At 47.6% G+C, this 21,547-nt stretch overlaps 1 protein-coding gene across 1 annotated transcript in view; it reads right to left on the bottom strand.

The window, feature by feature from the left end:
• Window positions 1–371: 371 nt before the first annotated feature.
• Window positions 372–21,547, bottom strand: part of LOC130575913 (ligand of Numb protein X 2-like) — a 29,904-nt gene continuing 8,728 nt past the window's right edge. The window contains exons 2-10 of the mRNA XM_057370151.1: window positions 17,169–17,609; window positions 14,445–14,671; window positions 12,932–13,128; window positions 11,315–11,680; window positions 9,216–9,410; window positions 8,019–8,193; window positions 7,638–7,848; window positions 3,699–3,857; window positions 372–2,721 (exon numbers count right to left, since the gene is read on the bottom strand). Coding sequence (XP_057226134.1) covers window positions 2,586–2,721; window positions 3,699–3,857; window positions 7,638–7,848; window positions 8,019–8,193; window positions 9,216–9,410; window positions 11,315–11,680; window positions 12,932–13,128; window positions 14,445–14,671; window positions 17,169–17,557 — 2,055 coding nt within the window. The 5' untranslated portion in view covers window positions 17,558–17,609 and the 3' untranslated portion in view covers window positions 372–2,585. The remainder of the gene's footprint in view (window positions 2,722–3,698; window positions 3,858–7,637; window positions 7,849–8,018; window positions 8,194–9,215; window positions 9,411–11,314; window positions 11,681–12,931; window positions 13,129–14,444; window positions 14,672–17,168; window positions 17,610–21,547) is intronic.

Below are 21,547 nucleotides of genomic sequence, written 5' to 3'. Positions count from 1 at the left end.
TGAGGGGGGTTGGCCCCACCCAAGGCCATTTCTCCCCACTCTGCATGCTCAGGTGTCCGTGGTGCCTCTCCAGGGGTGGGCAGAGCTGCTCCACACCCGCTCCCTGATCCCTACACAGTTGGAGTGACACAATTAATGRGGTCACATCCAGGCTGCATCCCCTCCACCCCTGAGGGTGCTGTGGGAGCAGGGATGGGAATCCAGCATGGGTTCAGTCAGTGCTGGACTTCCTCCTGTGTTATTTGAATGAGCTGGACCCAAGTCAGAGAACACTCTGAGGTGCATGGGACCTTCAGTAATGGGAGCAGGCCTTTGGGGCCCTGGAGTAGCTGTGATTTTAAAGTGGTTTAAATGGGTTTATTTTCATTAAACAGAGGTAAATTGTTTGCCTTTAATATGAGGGAAGGTGGGGTGTTGGAAATAATCTTTACTTGCATCAGGAAGCTGCTGCAGKTTTCCTGGTGGGATGTGGGGTTTACTGTTGTTGAGGGATTTTTCCCAGCCACAGTGTATTTTAGGATAGTCCAGCTCCTTTCCTTGGAGAAGCAAAGACAATTACACAGTTTCCTGCCTCACAGGGTGAGGTTTTTGTGGAGGTGACCTGTTCTGGGATCATTAGCTGATACATGGAAAGAAAAGGTAAAGACCACACCCATAATCCGTATTTTTCAGCAATATTACAATAATTTATAAAGGCATCAAAACAAACTCAACATCTATTAACAAGCTGATTTTGGAAACAAAATTTAAATTAAYGAGGACATTTTGGTGAAGTTGAAGGCACCTTGAAAGGAGATGGAGTAACAGTAAAAATGGTTCTGCAGCCTCCCCTCACCCCCACTGCCAGCCCAGCAGCTGCACAGCTCTTCCCTCCTGCACTTTACCCACATTTGGAACAGGCAGTGGGAATCGCCCTCTCTCTGTCCACAGCAATATTTACTGTTCCAGGCACAGATTCTGCACATTGATTGGAAAGAGATAAAAAATTGCTTCAGGTTTTTGTGTCCCAGCGAGGTCAATGACGAGTTTTCYTCTGTGGATTATTTGGCTCTCAGCATTCAGCAGAACAACAGGAGCCAGAGCCCTGGAGCCCAGGTAGCCCCAGCTGTGCTGTCCAAGCTGCAGGGGTGTCCAGCAGCCAAAGGCAGCTGCCGTGAGCACTGATCCAGCCCCTGCTGTGTCCTGGCTCTGGGAACAGGCCCTGCCAGCACAGGAAGTGAAGTCACCGTGTGTAAACAAGGCCCAGGGACAGCAAGTGACAAACTGCCAGCCCAGGAGAAGCTTCAGCCAGGGCTGGGCTCTTCCCTGCAGGGCTGCTACAAGGAATTAAACATTCATTYGTGGCAGCATTTGGACAGGGGACAGACTCCTTGGATTCTTACAAAGCTGCTCCTGCAAAAGGTGCAGCAGAGGCAGCACAGAAAGAAAGAACTCTCAGTGCAACCTTGTTTTGAGAAAAAAAAAAAACATCATTTCTACTGCTCATTTTGCTGCTAAAAAAGGGAATTGCTTCAGGTGGAGTTTGCAAGTAGGAACTTTCACAGTGTCAGAGGTCAAACCAACCTGCCTGGGCTTCAGTTCTTTAATTCTAAATTCTAACTGCACAGTGGGTTTGAACTGAAGCCAGGCTGGGCACAGTTTCCTTCTGGAGGGGACATTTCCTGCAGCCAAGGACCCTTGGAGCTTCCCCTGATGCCATGAGTAGGTATTTTGCTCCAGCTGCAGGAGGGACAGGAACAGARCAGCAGGAGCCAATGTGTCCTGCCTGACTACAGGAGCTCCTGTCCCTGCCTGAACTCTGCTGCTGACCCCAGGGAACAAATAAAGAAAGGCAGGCAGGGGTGGCTGTGACCTGTTCACTTCCTCACCTGCCTCCTCTGGAAAAAACTGCTTTTATCAATCCTAAAACCAGGGAAACTTGTGTGGAGTAAGAGTGAACCTTGCTCTTGACCTTGGGTAAAGTCTCACTTTGCAACATCGTATCGCAATGAAACCAGTCTTGCTGATACGTTTGTCGGTGGTTCTTGAAGGTGTTGAAATTGTCCCTTTGCAGTGCATCCGTGGAATTGGCAGGATCCTCAATCAGGATTTGTGACAGGACCCTCATTCAGGTCACACAGCTCCACCAGGCTCAGCCAGCAGCTCTGAGTTACCCTGGGCTTTTAATGCATTAATACATTCCTTGGGCTACTGACACCTAGAAATATGAGGACTGGGAAATCTTGATAGATAGGAAGTGCCTAATTGGGTCCCCACCCATCCTTACAGATTTATTGGCTGCTTCTAAAAGCCTCTGTTTTAACCCTACTCAATGGAAAGCAGAGCCCTAAAATCAAGGAAAGCCTCAGCAGCCACCAATCCTAAGGAGCTTTAACGAGCCTGGGAAGCTCCAGCAACTGTTRGATTAACCCTTGCTTTGAATTCCACATCCAGGTTTGTTGGTAAAATGTTTTCCACAAAAAGGAAACAGGGAGGAGTCCTCCATGGCAATGCAGCAGGAGCAGGAGTTGAGCAGTCAGTTCCCTGTCAGGTGGAGCTCTGCTGCTGTTGGGATACCTGGAAGTGTTGGGGGTTTGGTGGAGTTCTCACACGAGGCTCCCTGGCCAGGACACCACGGTCAGGGTGACTTTGTTCCTCTGCTCCTTCAGCATCGGGATTAATTCCGAGTTGCTCATTCCTATTGCTGGCACGCCATTCACTGCCACGATTTCATCTCCACACCTGCCCAAAGACATGAGCCACGCTTGTCAGGACTGGATTCATTATTAACACTGCAGCCACAGTCAYCCTGAGCCCACCCTGAGCCAAATCATCAGCTCCTCCTTGAAAGAACTTCTTCCCTTGAGTCAGAGGAGCAGGGAGGAGGGGGACACTGCAGGTGCTTGGGTGACAGCAGGGAAGGGCACCAGGATGTGCCCAGCAGGGCTGGCAGCAGAGGGAGAGGTTACAGAAATAGGGCTGATGAACACTGATGCCCCTGGTCAGTCCTGCAGCTGAAGGGCCCTCCAGGGCCCCGCTGTCACCATCAGAGATGTGAGAGGGTCCTGCTCCCCTCGGGCACAGCCAGCACCTTCGGAGGGGTGGGAGGTGCTGAGCCCTTCCCTGGTGCCTGCTGGGGAGAGCCCGGCCCGGYCCCGGCACTCACAGGAGCCCGGCTGAGCCCGGTGCTCCCCCTCAGCTGTGGGARCCAAGCCCAGCTCCCTGCACCAAACCGTGTCCCCTCCATGCTGTCGGTGACAGCCCTGCCTCCAGAGAGCCACCTCTTGGACCCCAGACATCCCTCCAGCCCCTGTCGCTGGCATTTGTCACCAACAACCGGCAAAGCTCCAGTTCCGCTTCCTGCTCTGGAGGGCTTTTGTTGCTTGTATTGGGGATACTTCTCCTAATCCAAGAGGTTTTATACTCTGGAGCCTGCAAGATTCATCTCGAACATCCCCTTTCTACTTTTACCTAATTACTCCATTAAAACCTTCACAGTTAGGTTTTAAACGGCTGTAAATTCCATTTCGTGGCACCTTTATGGAGAAATCAAAACACTGCTTAATGCAGGGCTTAGTTCGTTACAAGTTTGGCAACAGTATTAACTCACAAATGAGTGTCAGAATGAGTCATTAACGTGGAGCTGAGCTCCTTACAAGGGTCAGAGCTCTTGGGAAACCCCAGCACTGGTGATGATCCCCTGGGTGCTTCACACCTACTTGAGTTTCCTGTCGCGGAATGCGGGAGTCCCGGGCACGATGGTTTTGATGAAGAAGGGTTGGTTTCCTTTGCTTTCCTCAAAGCCTCCCACGATGCTGAAGCCCCAACTTTCCAGATTTCCTTTACTCAGGACAATATCTTGACAGAAGTGAAGGTTGCTGCGTCAGAAACAGAGGTTATGAGGAAAATTGCCTGACCAGAAATGTATGTTTTCCCTCATGGAAAGCACAGATAGGTAATAGCCTCATTTTSCTGGTTTTTAGAATTTGAGATACCCCTTTGCAGAGAACATCACGGGGTTGATTCTCAAATCTGATGATGCCAGTCCTTTAGAAACCTTTCCTCAGCGTTGTCAGCCCTGGTTGAAGAGCCAACAGGAAATCACCCTGCTCTAAAGGGTTTGGGACCTGAAATACTCCTGAATAACTTGATGAAATCTGCTAATGAACACACACAGCACCAGTGACAAACCCAAATTACCAGTGAGCAGCAGCTACACCCCTGCAATTACCGAKAGTAGAGGGGTTTTTGTTCCCTCTGACACTGCACTGGTACCAGGAAGCCTTTCGGCAGCACCAGCAGCAATGTGAGGTGCTGCAGGCTCCCTTCAGTGCCAGCTCAGAGCAGGGCAGGGCTCTCCTGCAGGATCCGGGATGTACAGCTCAGATATTGGGCTCCTYGGAGAGAGCTCCCCGGGTCTGGATGCCGGCCAGCGAGGTTTGTCTGCTCAGGAGCCCGGGGAATGGGAGATGGCAGTGCCAGCTGCCCGAGCTGGTGGCACTGAGCCTTGCAAAGCCTTGGCGAGGTGACACAGAAGGTGTGGAGGGGCAGCTCGTGTGCCCTGGCTCGCGTTCGGTTCCATCCCGGCTCCAGCTCCGGTTACATCCTGGCACCGAGGAGCTGTGAAACTGCTGCTCATCATCACCCCGCTGAGCTATTCCAGCAGCTAAACTTTTCCTAATAAACGTTTTTGCCTCAAGGGCTTTGCTGGAGCAGTTTGCAGAGGAGTTTCAGATTTCAAAAGCCTTCTCAGTTAACTTCTCACCAGGAGAAAGATCCAATTATCTACTTTCAAACTGTCATTTACTTTTGGAGGAATTTTTCACACATAAACACCAGGACACCCAGCTCCAGCTCGCTGATTCCTCCATGGGTTCCTTCCATAGGGACCACACCAGTGAAACACAAAGTTCTGAGCCAGGGCTGTAGCAGCTCCTGCAAATAAATARCCCCAAGAGCAACAGTAGCGAGTGCTGCACCAGCAGAGAACATAAATAAAAACGTCAGGCACGTTCTCYAGGAGCTTGGACAGGGCTGTTTGCTAGGAATCAGTTTTCCATATGAAAAAGGGGATTTAGGAAGAGAAACTAATTTACTGCAATCAAAAATGACTGTGGGAAAAGAATTTGAGAGTTTAGGGAAGGTCGAGGTGCAGGTTTTATGGTGCCAAGCACGCTGCTGAGTTGGCAGTTCCTGGTCCCYGGTGGAGTTTGGAGCTGCAGCAGGGCCGGGACTGGGAGCTCCACACAAATGTTGTGGGAAGAGCTCAGACTCCAGGGAAACTGGGGTCAGATAACCCCACCGAAGAAGGCAGGAGGAAAAMTGCTCTTCCACCCCTGAGGCTTAGCTACAAGCCACACAATGCACAGCATTTTCAAGAGGGAAAGGTTTTAGAGAGAAAAGAGAAATCAATCTRTAAACTTGTTTTTGGTACCTTTAGGATGCAGGGTGTGTTGAATTAGGAGATGAATTAGGACCACTCCAAACCAGCTTTTGAGATGGTATTTTATACTGTCAGTGCCTGGTATGGATTTAACATAAYGCTCTGAAGAAATCAGAGTTTCCTTTTGACAGAAACAGAAACCACAGACATGGGAATGGAAACCTGAATGAAGCACTGTGGGCTCAAGTGCTGCAAGGATCAAATGCACTTCCTTAGCCCTGAGCACTCATTTCAACTCACATCCTTCAGCATCAAATTTGTGTTAAACTAGAAAGAAATACATTGCTCTAAAAAGAGAAGGATACTTCTGCTGGAATTGAGGAATAAATGAGGGGGAAAAAGGCTGAACGAACCCAAAACTGTACATGAGGTATGCTTTGAGCTCTCATTCTCCAGAACGCTCCAAAACACTGAGGCCAGGGCAGCCAAAAGGAACAGATCCCAGTGAAAGAACTGGTGCTGAGGGCACAGGGCCCAGTTTGGGCACATTTTGGGGGGGTTGTGCAGTGGTGTCAGTGTGGTGCACACAGGATCTGTGCAAGGGATGTTTCTCTGCAGCACTGGCAGTTTGTCCTGTTCAAAGGGAACCCAGTTTGGGTGGSTCAGGATCTCTGTGCACAGCACTGAGGGCACTGGGATCTCACTGTGCWGCACATCCCTGAGCCAGCCTGAAATGCCAGAGGCACCCTGAACATTCCCAGGTGACAAACACGGTCCTGTGGGTGACCAGCCAGTTGCTATCAGGTCTCACTGGGGGCAGAGGAAAAAGGAGTGAGGAAGCACAGGAATTACAGCCCTTTTTTGTGCTGTGGAGGAAGGAGGAAGATTGTCAGATCCTAAAGGAAATAACCTTGCTTTGTGCCTCCTACAACCCTCACACCCAGAACTGCAGACAAATTTCAAGGCCAGAATTCAGCCTGGAGTTAAGGAAGTGAAGAGCAGAAAAGACACCTGGAATCACTCCTTGCTGCAGGAGTTCCAGTCAAATGAAGGAGGGCAAYATCAACATCAGCAGCACAGGAATTTCCAGCAAGGCACTAAAGAGAGGTAATGTCAGGACACTCCTGAAATGAAGGAGATCAGGGAGCAGAGAGGACTCCAGTCCCTGCAGCAGTGTGGGGAAGCTGCAAGCCACCTGAGCCAGGAAAATGGGAAAGGAAAAAAATGAGCCCAGCCAGGTTTTGGTTTGCTGTAGTTCACTGCAGCAGCAGCACCAGAACAAACACCAGGCAGCATCTGAGGGTTGGTGCCCAGGTTTGGGCTCTCCAGGGGCAGCTCAGGGCCAGCTGATCCCAGAGCTGCCTGCAGCARCCAGGCCAATTCCCAGGAGAGCAGAGGGAGCTGGGAGGAGGGTGCTGAGCACAGCCCAGGTACAGGGGACACAAAGGCTGCCTTTCCTTGGGCTGGTTTGTAGAACATTTACAGGCTGTAAGTAACACAACAGAGGCTTTGTTAGGGGTTCCTTTTTAGGTGTCTCAAGAAACCAGGCTGTAAATAATCCAGGCTTCCCACAGCAGGTTTCCTGTTCCCCATGCAGATGCTCCTGCAGTCAGCTGGGATGACAACAGACTGTGTCTTTCACAGGGTTTTGGTGTCACTGCAGAAGGGAGCCAGAGGTTGGGCTCTTCAGGAAGGAAAGGGAAATTGAAGCTWTCACTTGGAACTGGCTAGGTTAGAATCTCTGCTAAGCCTGTGGTGCAAAGTTTTGCAGCAGGAAAACTCAAACTGTGCAGAATCATTTCTGCTTCATGCTAAAGATAATACAATTACAACAGCCAAGAAGAACTAGACTGAAAGAATGTCTGCCCCTAAGTGAGATGATCAGATTAGAAACTCCCAAACAGCTCAGTTGTCTCTTGGCTTGCATAAAGGGATGCAGAAAGAAGCACAGAGAGATTTCAGTGAGTATTTTAGCAGAGACTGTATCTAATATGGACTATTTCTCTTTGCAAAAAGTGCTTCAGGAGCTTCTAAACCACGACTGCAATCCAACAGGAGTGTGAGAATGATGGGTCACCCCACAAAAACAGTTTAAGTTCCTTACACATTCATTATTCCATGATCTCATTGGCAAATAAGGCTTTCCACTGCCTTACAGCTAAACAGGAACACCAGTAATGCTTCCAGTTCATCAACAAAGTCATTAATTTCTAGTGTTTGAGTGAAAGTCAACCCTGTGATTAACAGCTCTCCATCCAGSCCCTGACAAACATACCTGGGCAATCCAAGCCACGTGATCCAGAGGGGAGACCAGCTGAATCCCTGYTCCCTGATGTCCAGGGAGGGCTCTGGGGAGTTCAGTGAGAGGATTTCCAAGGCTTTCAGTGTCACTGAGTGGGAAGCTGCATTGGATTTCAGTGCTGACACAGCTTCATAATAGTTCAGATGAGTCAAATCAACACCATTTATGCTCAAAAGTACATCCCCTGTTGATGAAATGAAATGGGATTATTACAGACCTTTGGGCTATGGAGCCCAGTTCAACCTCAAGGGGTCATGTGAACCCTGTTTCCAGCCTGTCTTTGGTGTCCCTGTCCAGCTTCCACCGAAAAAAAAACAGTTCCTAAAGAATAAAGGGTCTGAGAGCCTCCCTTACCTCTCTTGATTCTGCCATCCCTGAAGAGGCATCCAATGGGCTGCACACTTGTCACATAAATAGGGAGCTTGTTTTTGTTATCCCTTCCACCTCCAATTGTGATTCCCAAAGATTCCTTTGGCTCCTTTTTTATTGCAACTGTCTTCTCGTGACTTACATATCCCTGAGGCAAATCCTACAAGGGAAAGACAGTACAAAATGCAGCTTCATTAATGCAATTAACAGAAGCCCAGCTCTGGAAGACAAGACCACAGGATTTGTATCCTTAATCCTGAACATTCCAGCAATGTTGCTGGATGGCAAAGTCAGCTTCCTATATCGTGGCTGTGGGTGAGAATACAGAGCAGCCTTTCTAAGGKGAACCACCAGTGCTGAGGCAGTGCTGTCCTACTGATCCCAAATCCATTTGCTCTAGGGAGATGCTCCCTCCGAAGAGGGTAATTTTGCACTGAGGCACAAGCCATGAGCTCATCTCAAARCTGTTCACGCCAAGCATTGAAGCTGTCCCTGATTAAATGTTCTGATTGCAGTGAGAGCACACATTAGAGCCTGGGCTGTACAAACAGGGTGGAAATGTTGCTCAGGGATTTAACTCCAGGAACCACACTCCAGCCACGCAGGACAGCAACTCCCTGAGCTCCAGGGACACTGAAACACTGCGGGCTGAGCAGCTGCAGCAGGTTGGGTCACTCAGCTGACACACACAGAGGGTCCCTCTGGGTTCACCACACTGGTGKTGTTTGTTGTGACACACAGAGGGGTTGCATACACACTTTCGTGCCACACAAAGGGTTGCAGTCACTGCAGCACCACAGGGTCACCCGGGGCTTCTACTCCTCGGCCATAAAGGCCCCACAGCAACACAACTTGGTGTCACTGCAACGCCCTCAGTGTGTGAGGCTTGATGGACTGCAAGAAGCAAATCCCAAGCATTTCATGGATGGAAAATTTCTCACTGCCCTTTCCAGACTAGAAAGGATTAAGCATCAACACTGAAGAAATTTTGACACTTTTTCCCCTTAAAATTATGTTTCCCTGTAGATTCTTCAAAGTGATTCTTCACCAAAAGCCCCAAATGTGCTCAATCAGAAATGGAGCTTCTGATCAGCCTTCTTTGATAAACCACCATCACAGAACAACACAATCCACTTGCTAGACGAGGAATAAGCAGCACCTCTGTCTCATTCCCCAGCCCACCTTCTGGTAGTTGGATTTTCGTCTGTAGTGGTTCTGCTCTGGTCGCCGGCGATGGTGCACAGGGCTCCCCCCATTGCTGCTGCTGCTGCTGCTRCTRCTGCTGCTGCTGTTGGAGGTGCTGCCATCCTCCACTGACTCTCCCAGCTGCACCCCAGGCTGCCTCAGGATCACAAAGTTCACTCTGGATTCCGTGGTCTGCCCAGGGAAACAAGGAGTGGAAGTAAAAAAGATTTTAAAAAATGGGTTAGAAACAAGGGACAGCCCTCATTGCCTTGAGGAGAGACAAGGGTTGGCATCAGYTCCCACAGAGGTTCTCCAACAGCTCCTCAACGTGATGCAAAGTCTTKTGTGAAGAGCCAGGGAATGTGATTGGAAAAAGAAAAAGGGAATTAACAAACATGAGTCAGAGGGAACAGGAGTAGAGGCAGGCTTCACTCGTGCCTCCCTCCCCCACAAATGCCAAACAAGAGAAGGTGGAAAGGGATGATTAATTCCTGCACTCCATACAAACAACCAAAATAGCATCTTGTGTGTGCTACAGAATGAACAGAGCTGCAACACTGACTGGTCCACACACAGTGACCRTGACAAGCACTGGATGCTTTTATTGCCCAGGAAGTTGTTAAAGCTCCCTCCCTCCCAGCTTTGTTCATCTATTGTTCACCATCTCCCATCCATTTTTCCCCAGAGTACCTCTGGTCTGAGGTTGCTGCCAGTTAAACACTTTACCAGCTGCAAGTCTGGCCTTGGCAGGGCTACAGGGGAAGTGCTCACTATTGTTCCTGCTCTTCTCATTGGGTTTGTTCCTTCAGATCACCTGACAGAACCTTATTGTGAAGGACTCACTGGCAAGGCCCATGTGCTCACTCGGGGCGTTTCCTGCCCTGCATGACACAAGTGCAGTTGCTGCTCTCCCTCCTTGTCACAGGACACTGTTTCACTGGTGCCACAGTGAATTCCCTGGCCTTGGATGAGAGACTCTTCAAGTTATATTTAAGGAAGGATTTTAATTAGCCCTCAGAGGAACAGATCATCCTTGGAAAACTGTCACAGTTTCACAGAAATGTCACTCCAAAAAGAAACMCCCAAACCTCATGAAGTTCTGAGGCTTTAGTTGGTGGTTCCACTGGGATTAGGAGTTCCTCCTATGGGAGTTGTGTGTGCACACAGCAGCACTTGTGGCATGCAAATCAATTCTAAGTGGCCACAGAATGGAAGCACATATACAACATGGAAAAGGATCTCAGTGCTGAATCTCTGTTCCTTCCCTTCTTTTCTCCCGTGGCACTGCACTCCTCTGATAACTGGGCAGAGAACTGGCTCTCCCTCCTGCTGACCTCACATCCTTTCCGGGATAAACAGCATGGGATGAGSTGCATTGTGTCAGGATTCTTAGATAAAACACAAACTGGAGGCACTCACTGGGGGAAATACAGAATTTAAACTGATCTGTATGATATCTTCTGCACATGCAGCAATTCTTAATCCTTTAACCAAAATTCYTTGCCCACTCCTTTCACCAAAATGTCTGACATGCTGCAACAGGAGCACATTCCACAGGGACAGACCACCCCTCTTGTACCCATTTAGTACCTTGGAATGCTTTTAGCCTGAGGTGCCCCATGTTGTTTTCTAGTTGATTATCCCAAATACAGGTAAAACGGGGAGAAAGGGCTTGAAATCAGTCCAAAGGGATCTTTCTGTGCTGCCAGCCCAGGCCACCTCCCAGCCAGTACTTTCAGTGTGACTGCTGGAAGCACAAGAGGCTGTCCTGATCCCCCCTTGTCTGCTGCACGAATCCACACAATGCATACCAGCACTCCCTCTGCAAGAGAGGCTGCAAACWGCACGGGAGATCCCATCTCCTCAGATGAACTCCTGTGCCACTGCTTCCCTTCAGACCTGTCAGGGATGACTCACCAWGGATTCCCACTCTTCGTGTTTATCTTCATTTGGAAGTGGTGCTTYCCACACATCACAGGGGAGTCACTTTCCATGGCACAGATTTGGGGGAATGCAGGTTGCCCTGGCTCAAACAGGAACCGAGCCATCGGCCACACAGAACCATTTCCATACAACCTCTCCATGTCTGAACTCACCTGGATTATCTGKGCAGCAGCTTCAGGAGTTCCTTGTCTCAAATCCTGCCCATTTATTGACAGGACTCTGTCATTCCGACTCAGCTTTCCATTCTTGGCCGCCAAACCTCCCTCTAAGAGATCCAGAATAAAAATCCCTGCCTCGTCAGTCTTCCTGATCAGTTTGATTCCCAAGGGTTCAGATCGGTCCCTCTTTATCAAGGTGACGTGGATCACTTCCCGGTTGGTAGAAGTGGAATCCTGCTGTGCAGTCTTGTTGGAAAAGCCCTTCTCCTGCAGGACCATGAGGTGGAGAACAGGGCCTGGGTGGCGCAGGAAGGAGACAGCCTGGCAGTGAGTCACACTGCTGATGTTGACGCCATTCACCTACAGAGACAAACAAAGCACTCACTAATCAGAGCCCACATTAATTAGGCACTGTCCRCAGTGTGGGGCATGGCCAGGCTGGAGCAGGATGGAAAACTCCCTGTGCAATCACTGACTGAGGCAGCTGCTTCTGATGCACATTAGGGAGCAAAGTTGTCTAAAAAAGAATKAAGAAAGCTGTTGAAATGAGACTGTAGTTGGTGAATAACTGAGGACAGGGACMAGACAGACAACCCACACAACAAACAAATCATCTGAAACTGCAAAATGTTCACTCATTCCTTCAGCCCATGGAAATGCAGCACTGCTTTCCCTTAACTTCCAGCATTCAGTACTGACTTGGAGAATACCCACACTGGAGGCTGCCCATCTTTATTTTAAAGTGGTCCATAGTCTACAAGCTTCTGCAATCATCCATCTAATTGTGCTTTTACTGAGGTGAATCTAAGAAAGCAACATTTTGCTTTGCCTGTTGTCACACAAGATTCAGTAATCTTTTAGGATGTTAACAGGGCTCCTAAGTGTGGGACCTGCTTCCTGASACTGAGACATGGACAATCCAACTGGATAAAACTGGAGTCACTCCACTGACCTGAGAAACCAGCTCAGAAATCATATCAGCCACTTGTATGGRGGGGTGCTGCCAGCCCTTCCTGCTGCCCAATCCCATGGGATAATGAGGTTTTCTGGCTTGTCAGCTGATTGGACAGCCATGGCTGGAGGTGCTAACAGTTGTCACCGTGTGTACAAAGTGTCACCTCTGTCACCCRGGGCCACGGAGCCCAGCAATGTGGGCAGCGCCCGGCCGTGGGTCAGGCTGGGCTGGAGCTCTGCATTACTCACATTTTGTAGCTGATACTCACCGCAAGTCAGCAGCTCTCACTCTGGACCTGCCCATGGAGAATATGCAGCTTAAGCAACACAGGAGAGCAAACAATTATGAGACTTCCTAACYAGAGCCCTTTGGAGAGAAATGGGGCTGCGGTGTGAAATGGATCAGGTAGGAATCTTTTACTTKATCCAAAATGGTCTACAAATTCAARAAGCTGTCAAATATGCAAGGGAAATATGAGTCTGAYTGGAAGGAACCCCAAAATCTGYTCCTCAGCCCTGGCAGACACACAAGRTTGCTGACATTCAGGTGTGATCAGTGCTCTAACACCCTCAGCTGCAGAGATTTCCCAGTTTTTCCAGGCACTCTCCTCCCTCAGTCAAGGGAAGCAATGGGACTATGAGTGGGGCTTTTCCTACCTCGAGGATGTGGTCCCCAGGTGCAATTCTTCCATCAGCAGCAATCACAGAGTCCCGCAGCACCTCCTGAACAACGATGTTCCCTAGYGGGGTGTCCTTGCCCCCAACTATCCGCATCCCCAGCTCTTCCTCGGGGTCTTCCCGGTGGATTTCAATGGTGGTTGTTTCAGCCACAAGACTGGTTCTCTGAGGAAGGTCTGGTTGTGGAAAGTGAAGAGAAAAAACAACACATTAAMAGAATGTTCCTTTTCACAGCAGCCCAAGACTCAAACCCCTGGCAGGTTGTGCTCAGTGTAGCATCTGGAGGGAAAGCAGCTATCAGGAGATCTACGGTGATACAAAAAGCTTAAAATTCCTGTTTCTTTACAGTTGCTCCTGAATTTTCCCTGTTTTCTCCAAACCTACGGTGAATTCAAACTCTTTATTATTGCTTGGGATATATTTAAGTATGTTTTGGCTATATTTAGAGATTTATTTTTCTCCTGCGACAGCTGGCCTGCTAGAAGCATGCACATAACAAATTCCAAATTTCCATGATGCCCATGAGGGAAAGGGACTACCCAGCTCTAATTACTGCTCTGCAACTTCCTTCCTCTAATTTCCTTTGCTCCTCTTTTTCCTTCCCTCCTGTAAAACAGAAGGAATGTTTGGCTGTTTCATGGCATACTGGAAATTAGGCAATGCTGCACTTTGAAGATGAAAGTTGTTGTTAGAAGTGGGATGAGATGTCCCAGCATGGGGCACCCAGGCAGGGCCAGCACTGCYGGTCAGGGTGAAGGGCAGGTGTCACACCAGAGATGTAAAACCTGTTCCAGGTGTGCTTTGGGGAAAAGCCAACAGGGAACTGAACTGACCTGTGAGTTACCTCTGTCCCAGGCACAGGGGTTGGCAGCTCCAGAACCTGCACACTTGGAAGCTGAGCCTAACTTTGAGACAAGKCACAGAGGTTTCCACGCTGCTGCCTCCTACCAAGCTGAGACAAGTGCTGCTACACTGAAGTGGAGATGGTTATGGGATCTGCAAGGCTTTCAGAGCTGGCTGTTAATCCAAAACCTAACTTATGCTATAAAAACACCAGGAGGGAGGTACTGACCACTCCAGGTAACTGACTGCATATTTACCTTTCCTAACAAGATTAAAAAGAACCTGGAACACTTCCTAGTTACTAATTATTTGGCTTCTGCAAGAGTTTTAGGTGCTCCACGTTCACATTGACAGGAGCTGCCTTTGTTTCTCCATAGAATACTGAAATACTCACTGCAGTCCAGCACAGATTCTCCAAATGGTTTTGCACAGTTTTGTGCTTGTGAACAAACTCTGCTACCCCTGATGTGCATGAATACATCTCCCTTCTGCTCAAGGAAAGAGATTCCTCTGGTGGCTCCTTATGGCTGAGTAGCATTGAGGATGTCTGAGAGTGCTGGGGACGCTTTAACATTGAGTTTCCTGAGATAATTACCTCATTTTTATATTATGAGGTATACATAATTCCACTTCTGTACCAAACTCTCACCTTCTTCAGTCTCCTCAAAAGCTGGATTAACCAGTCCRGGCTCTGCAGTCCCCAGTGACACCACAGCAGCTCCAGAGCTTTCTGCCACAAGTGAGGAGTCTCCAATTGGGACCTCTGGATCCTTGGGCGTGTTTGTCTCCCCCTTGGTGGGAGGATCTTCCTTCCCTTTGGAAATGGGATTCTTTTTCCGCTGTAGTTCAGATTTGTATTTCTTGAACCCAGGACACCTGGAGAGAGATTGGCAGTGACTGTCAGTGACTGACTCTGCCTGGGCAGGTGACGCAGCACATGAAACTCTGGCTAACAAACCTGTGGGAARAAGCTTGTTCCAGATCTCACTAGGGCAGTGCTGGTACCTCAGATGCTAAAATTTAATCTCATTTGACCTTCAGCTTCTACGTATACAGGCATCAGCTTAAGAGAAGGCTTGTTATTTCACTACTTTTGAAATTATTAAGCAAATTATTTTAATAAGAAGAACRTAATAGGAACAGGAATCTCCCTTGCTAAATATTGACCTGGCAAACACTCCATGAAGAAAACAATCCTTAAAATAAAAGCAAATACTGAGCTCTGACGTTTTAGAGATCASTCTGAACTGTACCTTTATGCAAAGCAAGTGGCTCAAGTTTCAAGCTCAGCCTTGAATTAGGCTTTGTTTTAACACACCAGCTATGCACAGGAGCAGCATGGGAGGACTGTGCATCTTCTGTTGTGGAATGAGACCTGACCCTGGACCTGGTTCACTCCCAGTCCRTGCAGGTGATGGCTCTACCTGAACGGGAGCAATTTAGTTCCTAATCCCTCAACTGCTTCCCAGAGAGATCCCAGAATTGGGATGTAACTGTACACACAAAATGTGCACTGGATGTAGATACACCATGACCAGCCTGTCTCTGCAAAAATGGCTAAAAGAGAGAACAGTATTTTATAACAAAAAAGGTGATAAATGCAAAAACATCACTTTCAGAGAGATGTGTAGTGTTGGGTGCTTACCAGTCACTTTTGAAACTCAATTTAACTATTTTCWTTCTGGCTAAGCAAGCCCCATCCCAGTATTACTTCCTCGGGTTTATTCCTACTCTTTTATTCTCCAAGCAGTAAAATAACCCTGAATTTAATGACAGAAGCTGATTGATCCATTTGTGCACGTCCCTCCTAAGATGTCAAGACACAAATACATTCTGCAAAAGGCAGGGAAATCTCCCAAGAAAATAAGTTACCATGTGGTTCTTATTTCCTTAAGTCTTCTCCTATCAGTTAATCTCACTTTAAACAAAAAACCAYCACCCAAATCCCAGTGCAGTTTTCTTATCTTTTAATTTTTCTTCCCCATTTTTTCAGTCTGACTGTGCCACAGCCCAGGTGAGRTAGCCTGGACTCTTACAATACATTGTCCCCAAGAAAGATACAAACGGTGAAATATATAAGAGAATGATACAGTTTCCAGGCAGGTCTCTAATGTAAACATTTAAGGTGCCTCCCTCCCCTGTGTGTAACTCCTGTGCCAGAGGGATTAACGAGTGACAGAAGTTTACTGATAGCAGGGCAGATTTACTGGGCAGAGGAAGGCCCAGCCCTGGGGTGAGCCGTGGCCCCAGCCCTGCAGTCTGAGMACTCAGCCCAGCCTGATAACGAGCAGCCAGTGCAAAGGGCTGCTTCAAGAAAAGGAGATTATAAACTTTCACTGAAGGGAAAGGGGCACACAAGCACCTTCCATCCCTTCCCCTGGCTCTAGCACAAACTCGCAGCTCATGGGGATTGAATATAAGCAAGAACCACAAGAATACATCCTTGGCTAGAACTGCAAAGGTATCCTAAAGGGTAACTGTTCCCTGGTTGGCTTATTTTTAAAATACGTAATTGCCACAAAAGAATTACGACACAGCTGAAGAAAACAAGCCTGTGGCATTTCTCGTTGCTGACAAAATACTCCCTGCCAAGGGAGGTCTGTTCCACCTGCAGCAGGGCTTGCACTTAGCTCCCTTYCCTGCAAATCATTAACCAGGTAGGAACATGGGCTCTCTGAGCACCATGGCAAGAGCTCTGTCACCTGCACTGCTTTTAAAGTGACAATATTCTACCTGCCAGCAGCTCAAACAGCAGTGGAAGCACCAAAAAAATCTCCCTTCCTCTGCACAAGAGGAACAAAAAATAAAAAAATCAAACAAAAACAAACAAAAAAGAGTCATTTTTCTTTGCTTCTCTTTCTCAGCAAAAGAATGGGAGAAGATAATAGAATGATAAGCAGATATTCAGCAACTGCATAATGTGCAGCTTGGAGGGACTTGCACTATTTGAATCAAAGACTTATGTATTGCACATCTTAATTGGACATGTTAAACTGGCAGCACTGCACAATCCCTCACTTTCTGAGCACTAAACTTTGTGTCTTGCTTTTCTGCACAAAGGAAACAAGAAGAAGCTTGTTTGTAACAGCTCCAGAGCYGGTGCCCCAGATCAGGAGCCACAAATGGCTGTGTATTTGACAGGTTTAGTGACTGCAGTTGACCTGAAGGTGAGCAGCTCACCCTTCTCCTCCAGATCACACACACAATTACACTGTCTTCACCCACCCACCTCTGCAGCCTCACCCTGGCAGCTCTGCTGTCCCACCTTGCCCCAGTTTAGGAGCTGCTCTGAGAACAGTGATGGTTCTGACGAGCAGCACAACAGCCCCAGCATTACACAAGGAGCAATAACAGGATGGAAAGGGGAATGCACCTGTTCTGCAGGTGAGCTTCCAGCTCACAGCGCTGCATGGTCTGCTGGCACTCAGCTTTGAAAGGACAGAGCACAACCAGCTTATCCAACAGGTTCCGGACCAGGAGGCTGGACTTGTGGCACTGCTGGAAGGAGAGCTTCTTCCGATCCATGGGACAGAAGTTRTACTCCTGCATGAAGTTCTCAAGGCACTTGAAACAGTACGTGTGGCCACAGGGAGTGTCCATGGGCTGCAGCAGGGGCTGCAGGCAGATGTGGCAGATGAGCTCATCGTCCACTTCGTCCTGGAAGTTGTACAGGTGATTGTCCAGCAAGAGGTGGGCCTGGCCACACTCAGAGCACAGCTCAGGGACTTGGGGCGCGTGTTCCTCTGCGACRGGGTCAGCCATGGCAGCCAGCGCCAGGGAGGAGATTGTCACACAGCAGCTCTGCCACACAGCTCTAAGGAAAGGGAGAGAGAGAGATTTCCAGCCAACTGCCCACTCTGGATCCAGCCAAGTAAAAATTAAACTGCATTCCAGCCTTGAGCTTCCTCCCCTGGAATATTCAGCCCACCTGCCCCCCGTAGGGCTCTTCCCTCCAGAGCCACCCTGTGAATGAACAACCCAGAGATCAGAGGATGCAAGGACCTCATTCAGCACAATGTTCAAGCACGTGGATAAATCAMAGCTTAAACTACTTCACACACACATCAGAGGCACAGACTAAATAAAACCCGGCCCAACACAGAGGCTAGAAAAACTGAGACAAAAGTTGCATTTTCTTGAGGGAGAACAACCCAGAGAGGGAAGGGAAAGAAAGGATACACAAGACAGTGTTTTTTAAACTGACAAATTTTCTCTGGCTTTTCAGATTATACCAAATATTTTAAAGACATGTGTGGTGAAAAGCCATTTTGGGGACTTCTGGTTGTTAGGATTTTTGTTTTGTATTTGGGGGGTGGGGAGGATGAGGCAAAAGAAGAGGAAGAAATTTCAAAAGAAACCTAAATCTAAACCACATTTCCTTCCTTTCAAGCCCACTCCCTTCAAAAAAATTTGTTTTAACAAACAATGCATTGTTCCCCACTCATCCATGCCTAAGTTCCCCCATGGAAACAAATTTCCTATAAAAAGACTAAAGCTTCCTAAGTGGAAAAACCCTAAAGAATTGTCCACCAACGTTGTAATGCTGGGCAAAGGCTTGAGCTTCAGCWCCTTTTAGTCAGGGAGAGGAGGATAAGGGACAAACTGAATCCTTGGTAGTTGCTGCTCTTATTTTAACAGGAATGTCTTCAGTCACATCTAGTTTGAATCTTGCCTCTTGTAATTAAATACAAAATTCACTTGAGTTTCCTGGCAGATTACAGGCACAGGGATGACTGCAGGGAGGATTTTTTTAACCTGGCAGTTATTTTAATGAAGTAGGAAATGTGGTATTAAAGGAAGCAAACTGCATTACACAGTGGGGGGTTTGTGGTGGTTAAATGTTTTGAGGAGTTTGCGATTGGTGGCTTTTTTTAAAGTAAAGAATCCCAAACTCTTTGAAAACAAAAAGGAAATTTCAAAACTGTGGTGAAATGGAAAATTTCTGAAGGACAATGTGGAAAATACCTGAAAACAATGGCTTTATCTGGAAGAGGTAAAAGCCCCAGCAAGAGGGAACACTGGTCTGCACCAGTGCCTGGAGGACATGGCTGGCACACAGCAGAATTTGGGAGGAGGGGAGACAAGAACAATAAGATAGCAGGAACAGAAAGAAAAAATTAGTCATGGGTTTCTAATAAAAATCATACATCACTCCAATTAATTGTCAAGGTAAGTCAGCTATTTAATTAAAGGGAGAACGTATCACCAACAGAATCAGCCATTTCACAGGCGAATTTTTACCCTGCCATAGGAACTTATTCACTTCAAAAGATTAAAACATCACTGTCAYGGTTCCAGGTGGGTACAACATGAGTTGTTTGCTTCTCTCTCCCCTGCTGCAGTGCCAGAAAGCATCTTCCCCTTGAGGGAAGCACTCTAGGCTGGATGAACATCCCTAACTCTGGTGTTTGCATCCACTGCTTAACTCSTGCATGGCTGACTCAGTGCTCCCCGAAACACAACACAGCTCACAGACAGCACACATGGAAATCAAAGCAGGTATGTCTGTGCCCTTCTCTCTTAGAAATCTCCCTGTTGTTTGGCCTCCACCAGAAACATGCAACCCTGCTGTTTGCCTCATTTGCCTTTTTGCCAGTCTTCAGCTGATCTGGAATGATCTTGCAAGTGAAAAAGGAACATTTCAACATCAGACCATCACTTAGCATCACCTACCAATTCTAATCAATCAGCTCAGCAATYGCAGTTAATGAAACACAAAGCTTCCAAGGCAAACACCACCAATAAGAAATACTTGTGCTTCGGGTTGGACTATTTGCATAAAACTTTGGCAGGTGATGAAACAAATCTACTTTCTCAGCAAAAACAAACCCCACGGTAATTTTGCTGATAAACTCCTTTGGGGGGGGCTTCAGATTATTTACCAAATTCATTCTGCTCTGTGTTTAAAGGTTACACAAGATGARTCCCATTGATGAGTAATTTCTGAGTAATAACTTGTGGAAGATAAAAGTGTCACCACAATTTTGCTGCTCTAAGCTGATCTGCTGTCTCACATCCAGATCCTTGAAAACCASAGGTGAAGATTGCATTTGAAAGTGTCCAGGTGAATTTTACTTTCACACCACTGTCCCGTCAATAAGCAGGACACTCCTGCAGACAGCAGGGAACCCAAAGCTGACACCTTTGTGATGAAACCCAGCCCAGAGCCTTCGGCAAGGCAGGMCTGAGTGAGCAGCACAGGGAGGGCAGCAGGCTGGAACAAGCCTCCCTTGCTCAGGGACTCGGGCACAGAGCAGAGCTTCTGCAAGGGAAGAATTGCTAAAATCTCATCCACCATAGATGTTGCTGCAGCCCAACAAGGCAGAGTTGAAGTGTCTAGAAAATCACTGTTTCATCTTAATAGGCCTGGCTCCCCTCAGCTTCAATGAGCCAGTTCAAAGAGGAGCCCAGGAGTCCACAGGATTTCAGTTTAGGAAGGGAGGTTTCACACAATCTCAATCTTTGGCAGTCCAATCTCAGCTCCTCGTTCTAACCTCCAAAGGTCAGACCAACCCAAGCGATCCCCTCCATCCTTGTGTTGATTTTTTTGTTACACCATTTCCCACTCTCCAGCTTCCTTCCAGCAATGCTGGCACCTTCCCTTTGCCTTTCTCTGTAGCACTGGGATGTCTCYATGGCTTTTCACTTCCACATAATGAGGGAATCACAACATAAGGGTTGAGCTTGGTCCCAAGTTACTACACACTGAATACATGAAATYGTTAAAGCCTTACATGTACATGTGCTGTTGTAATGGACTCTGCTGTTCTAAAAGTGTAATGCAAGGAATGCCTCTGGAGTCAGAATTATTTAGAGTAATACACCCCATTCCTATATRTAACAAAGAACTGAAGGAAATAAACCAGCAGAAATCTCTTTGTATTTCCTCATTTTTTACCCTATAAGGATTTCTTTGGAATCACCTTTTTCTTGACTGTATTTAAAAAAACACAATTAGAAAATCCCTGCTGGCTCTTTTTTAAAGTACAATTCCTTGTACTGTAACACTGACTCAAGGAATAGATTTTTTTTTTTAAGATGACTTATCAGGTAGTCTAATCTATATTCCTGCCAAAGCAAGACTATTCCTGACAATATTAGCACATTGCCTATTCTTGTTTTAGCTCTGCCAGGGCACAGAGCCTCAGCTCTACACCTCCTGCACATCTACAACACTGTTAATAGCTCTAGGAGGGGTCTGCCAAGAACCACACCAGCAGTGAACCCCTCGGCACCATTCCTGGTGGGCAAACTGCTCATTCCCTGCTCAGCACCCCAGACTTGGAAACAGAACTGATGACTCACTTCTACAGCTCAAAAAAAAGCCACAAGACTTTTTTAAAAAGTGTGATTATCTAAGAAATTTTTCCAAACCCGTGCCTCCACTTGTGCTGTGACTGARAAGGAACTGTGCCTGTGGTACCTGGCTACCCCAAGAGCAGCATTCCAGTTTCCCATCAGCATTTCCAAACACAGYACTGACTCCTGGTTTTAAGGCATTTCACTGTGCCACTGTTAGTGTGGAGCACAAATTAAGGCTCCATCCAATCCAGGTCTGTCTGCTCACAAATTCCAGCATTTGATACAAGTCCATTTTGGTCATGAATATATCTACCTGGATTACATTCCTTTGAGGTGTAGCATTGCTGCTATTCCCATTTAAAGRCTGAGAAATGAATCACCAGAGGCTAAAACAGACCCACAGAGGCACCAGCTCCTGGGAATGTAACAGTTTGTTATGTCTCTGAAGAG

Source organism: Malurus melanocephalus, unplaced genomic scaffold, assembly GCF_030028575.1.
Source record: "Malurus melanocephalus ecotype Western Australia unplaced genomic scaffold, MMel_1.1 scaffold_120, whole genome shotgun sequence".
Classification (NCBI taxonomy): domain Eukaryota; kingdom Metazoa; phylum Chordata; class Aves; order Passeriformes; family Maluridae; genus Malurus; species Malurus melanocephalus.
The sequence above is the reverse complement of the archived record's forward strand: the minus strand, read 5'-3'. Positions and strand labels throughout refer to the sequence as shown.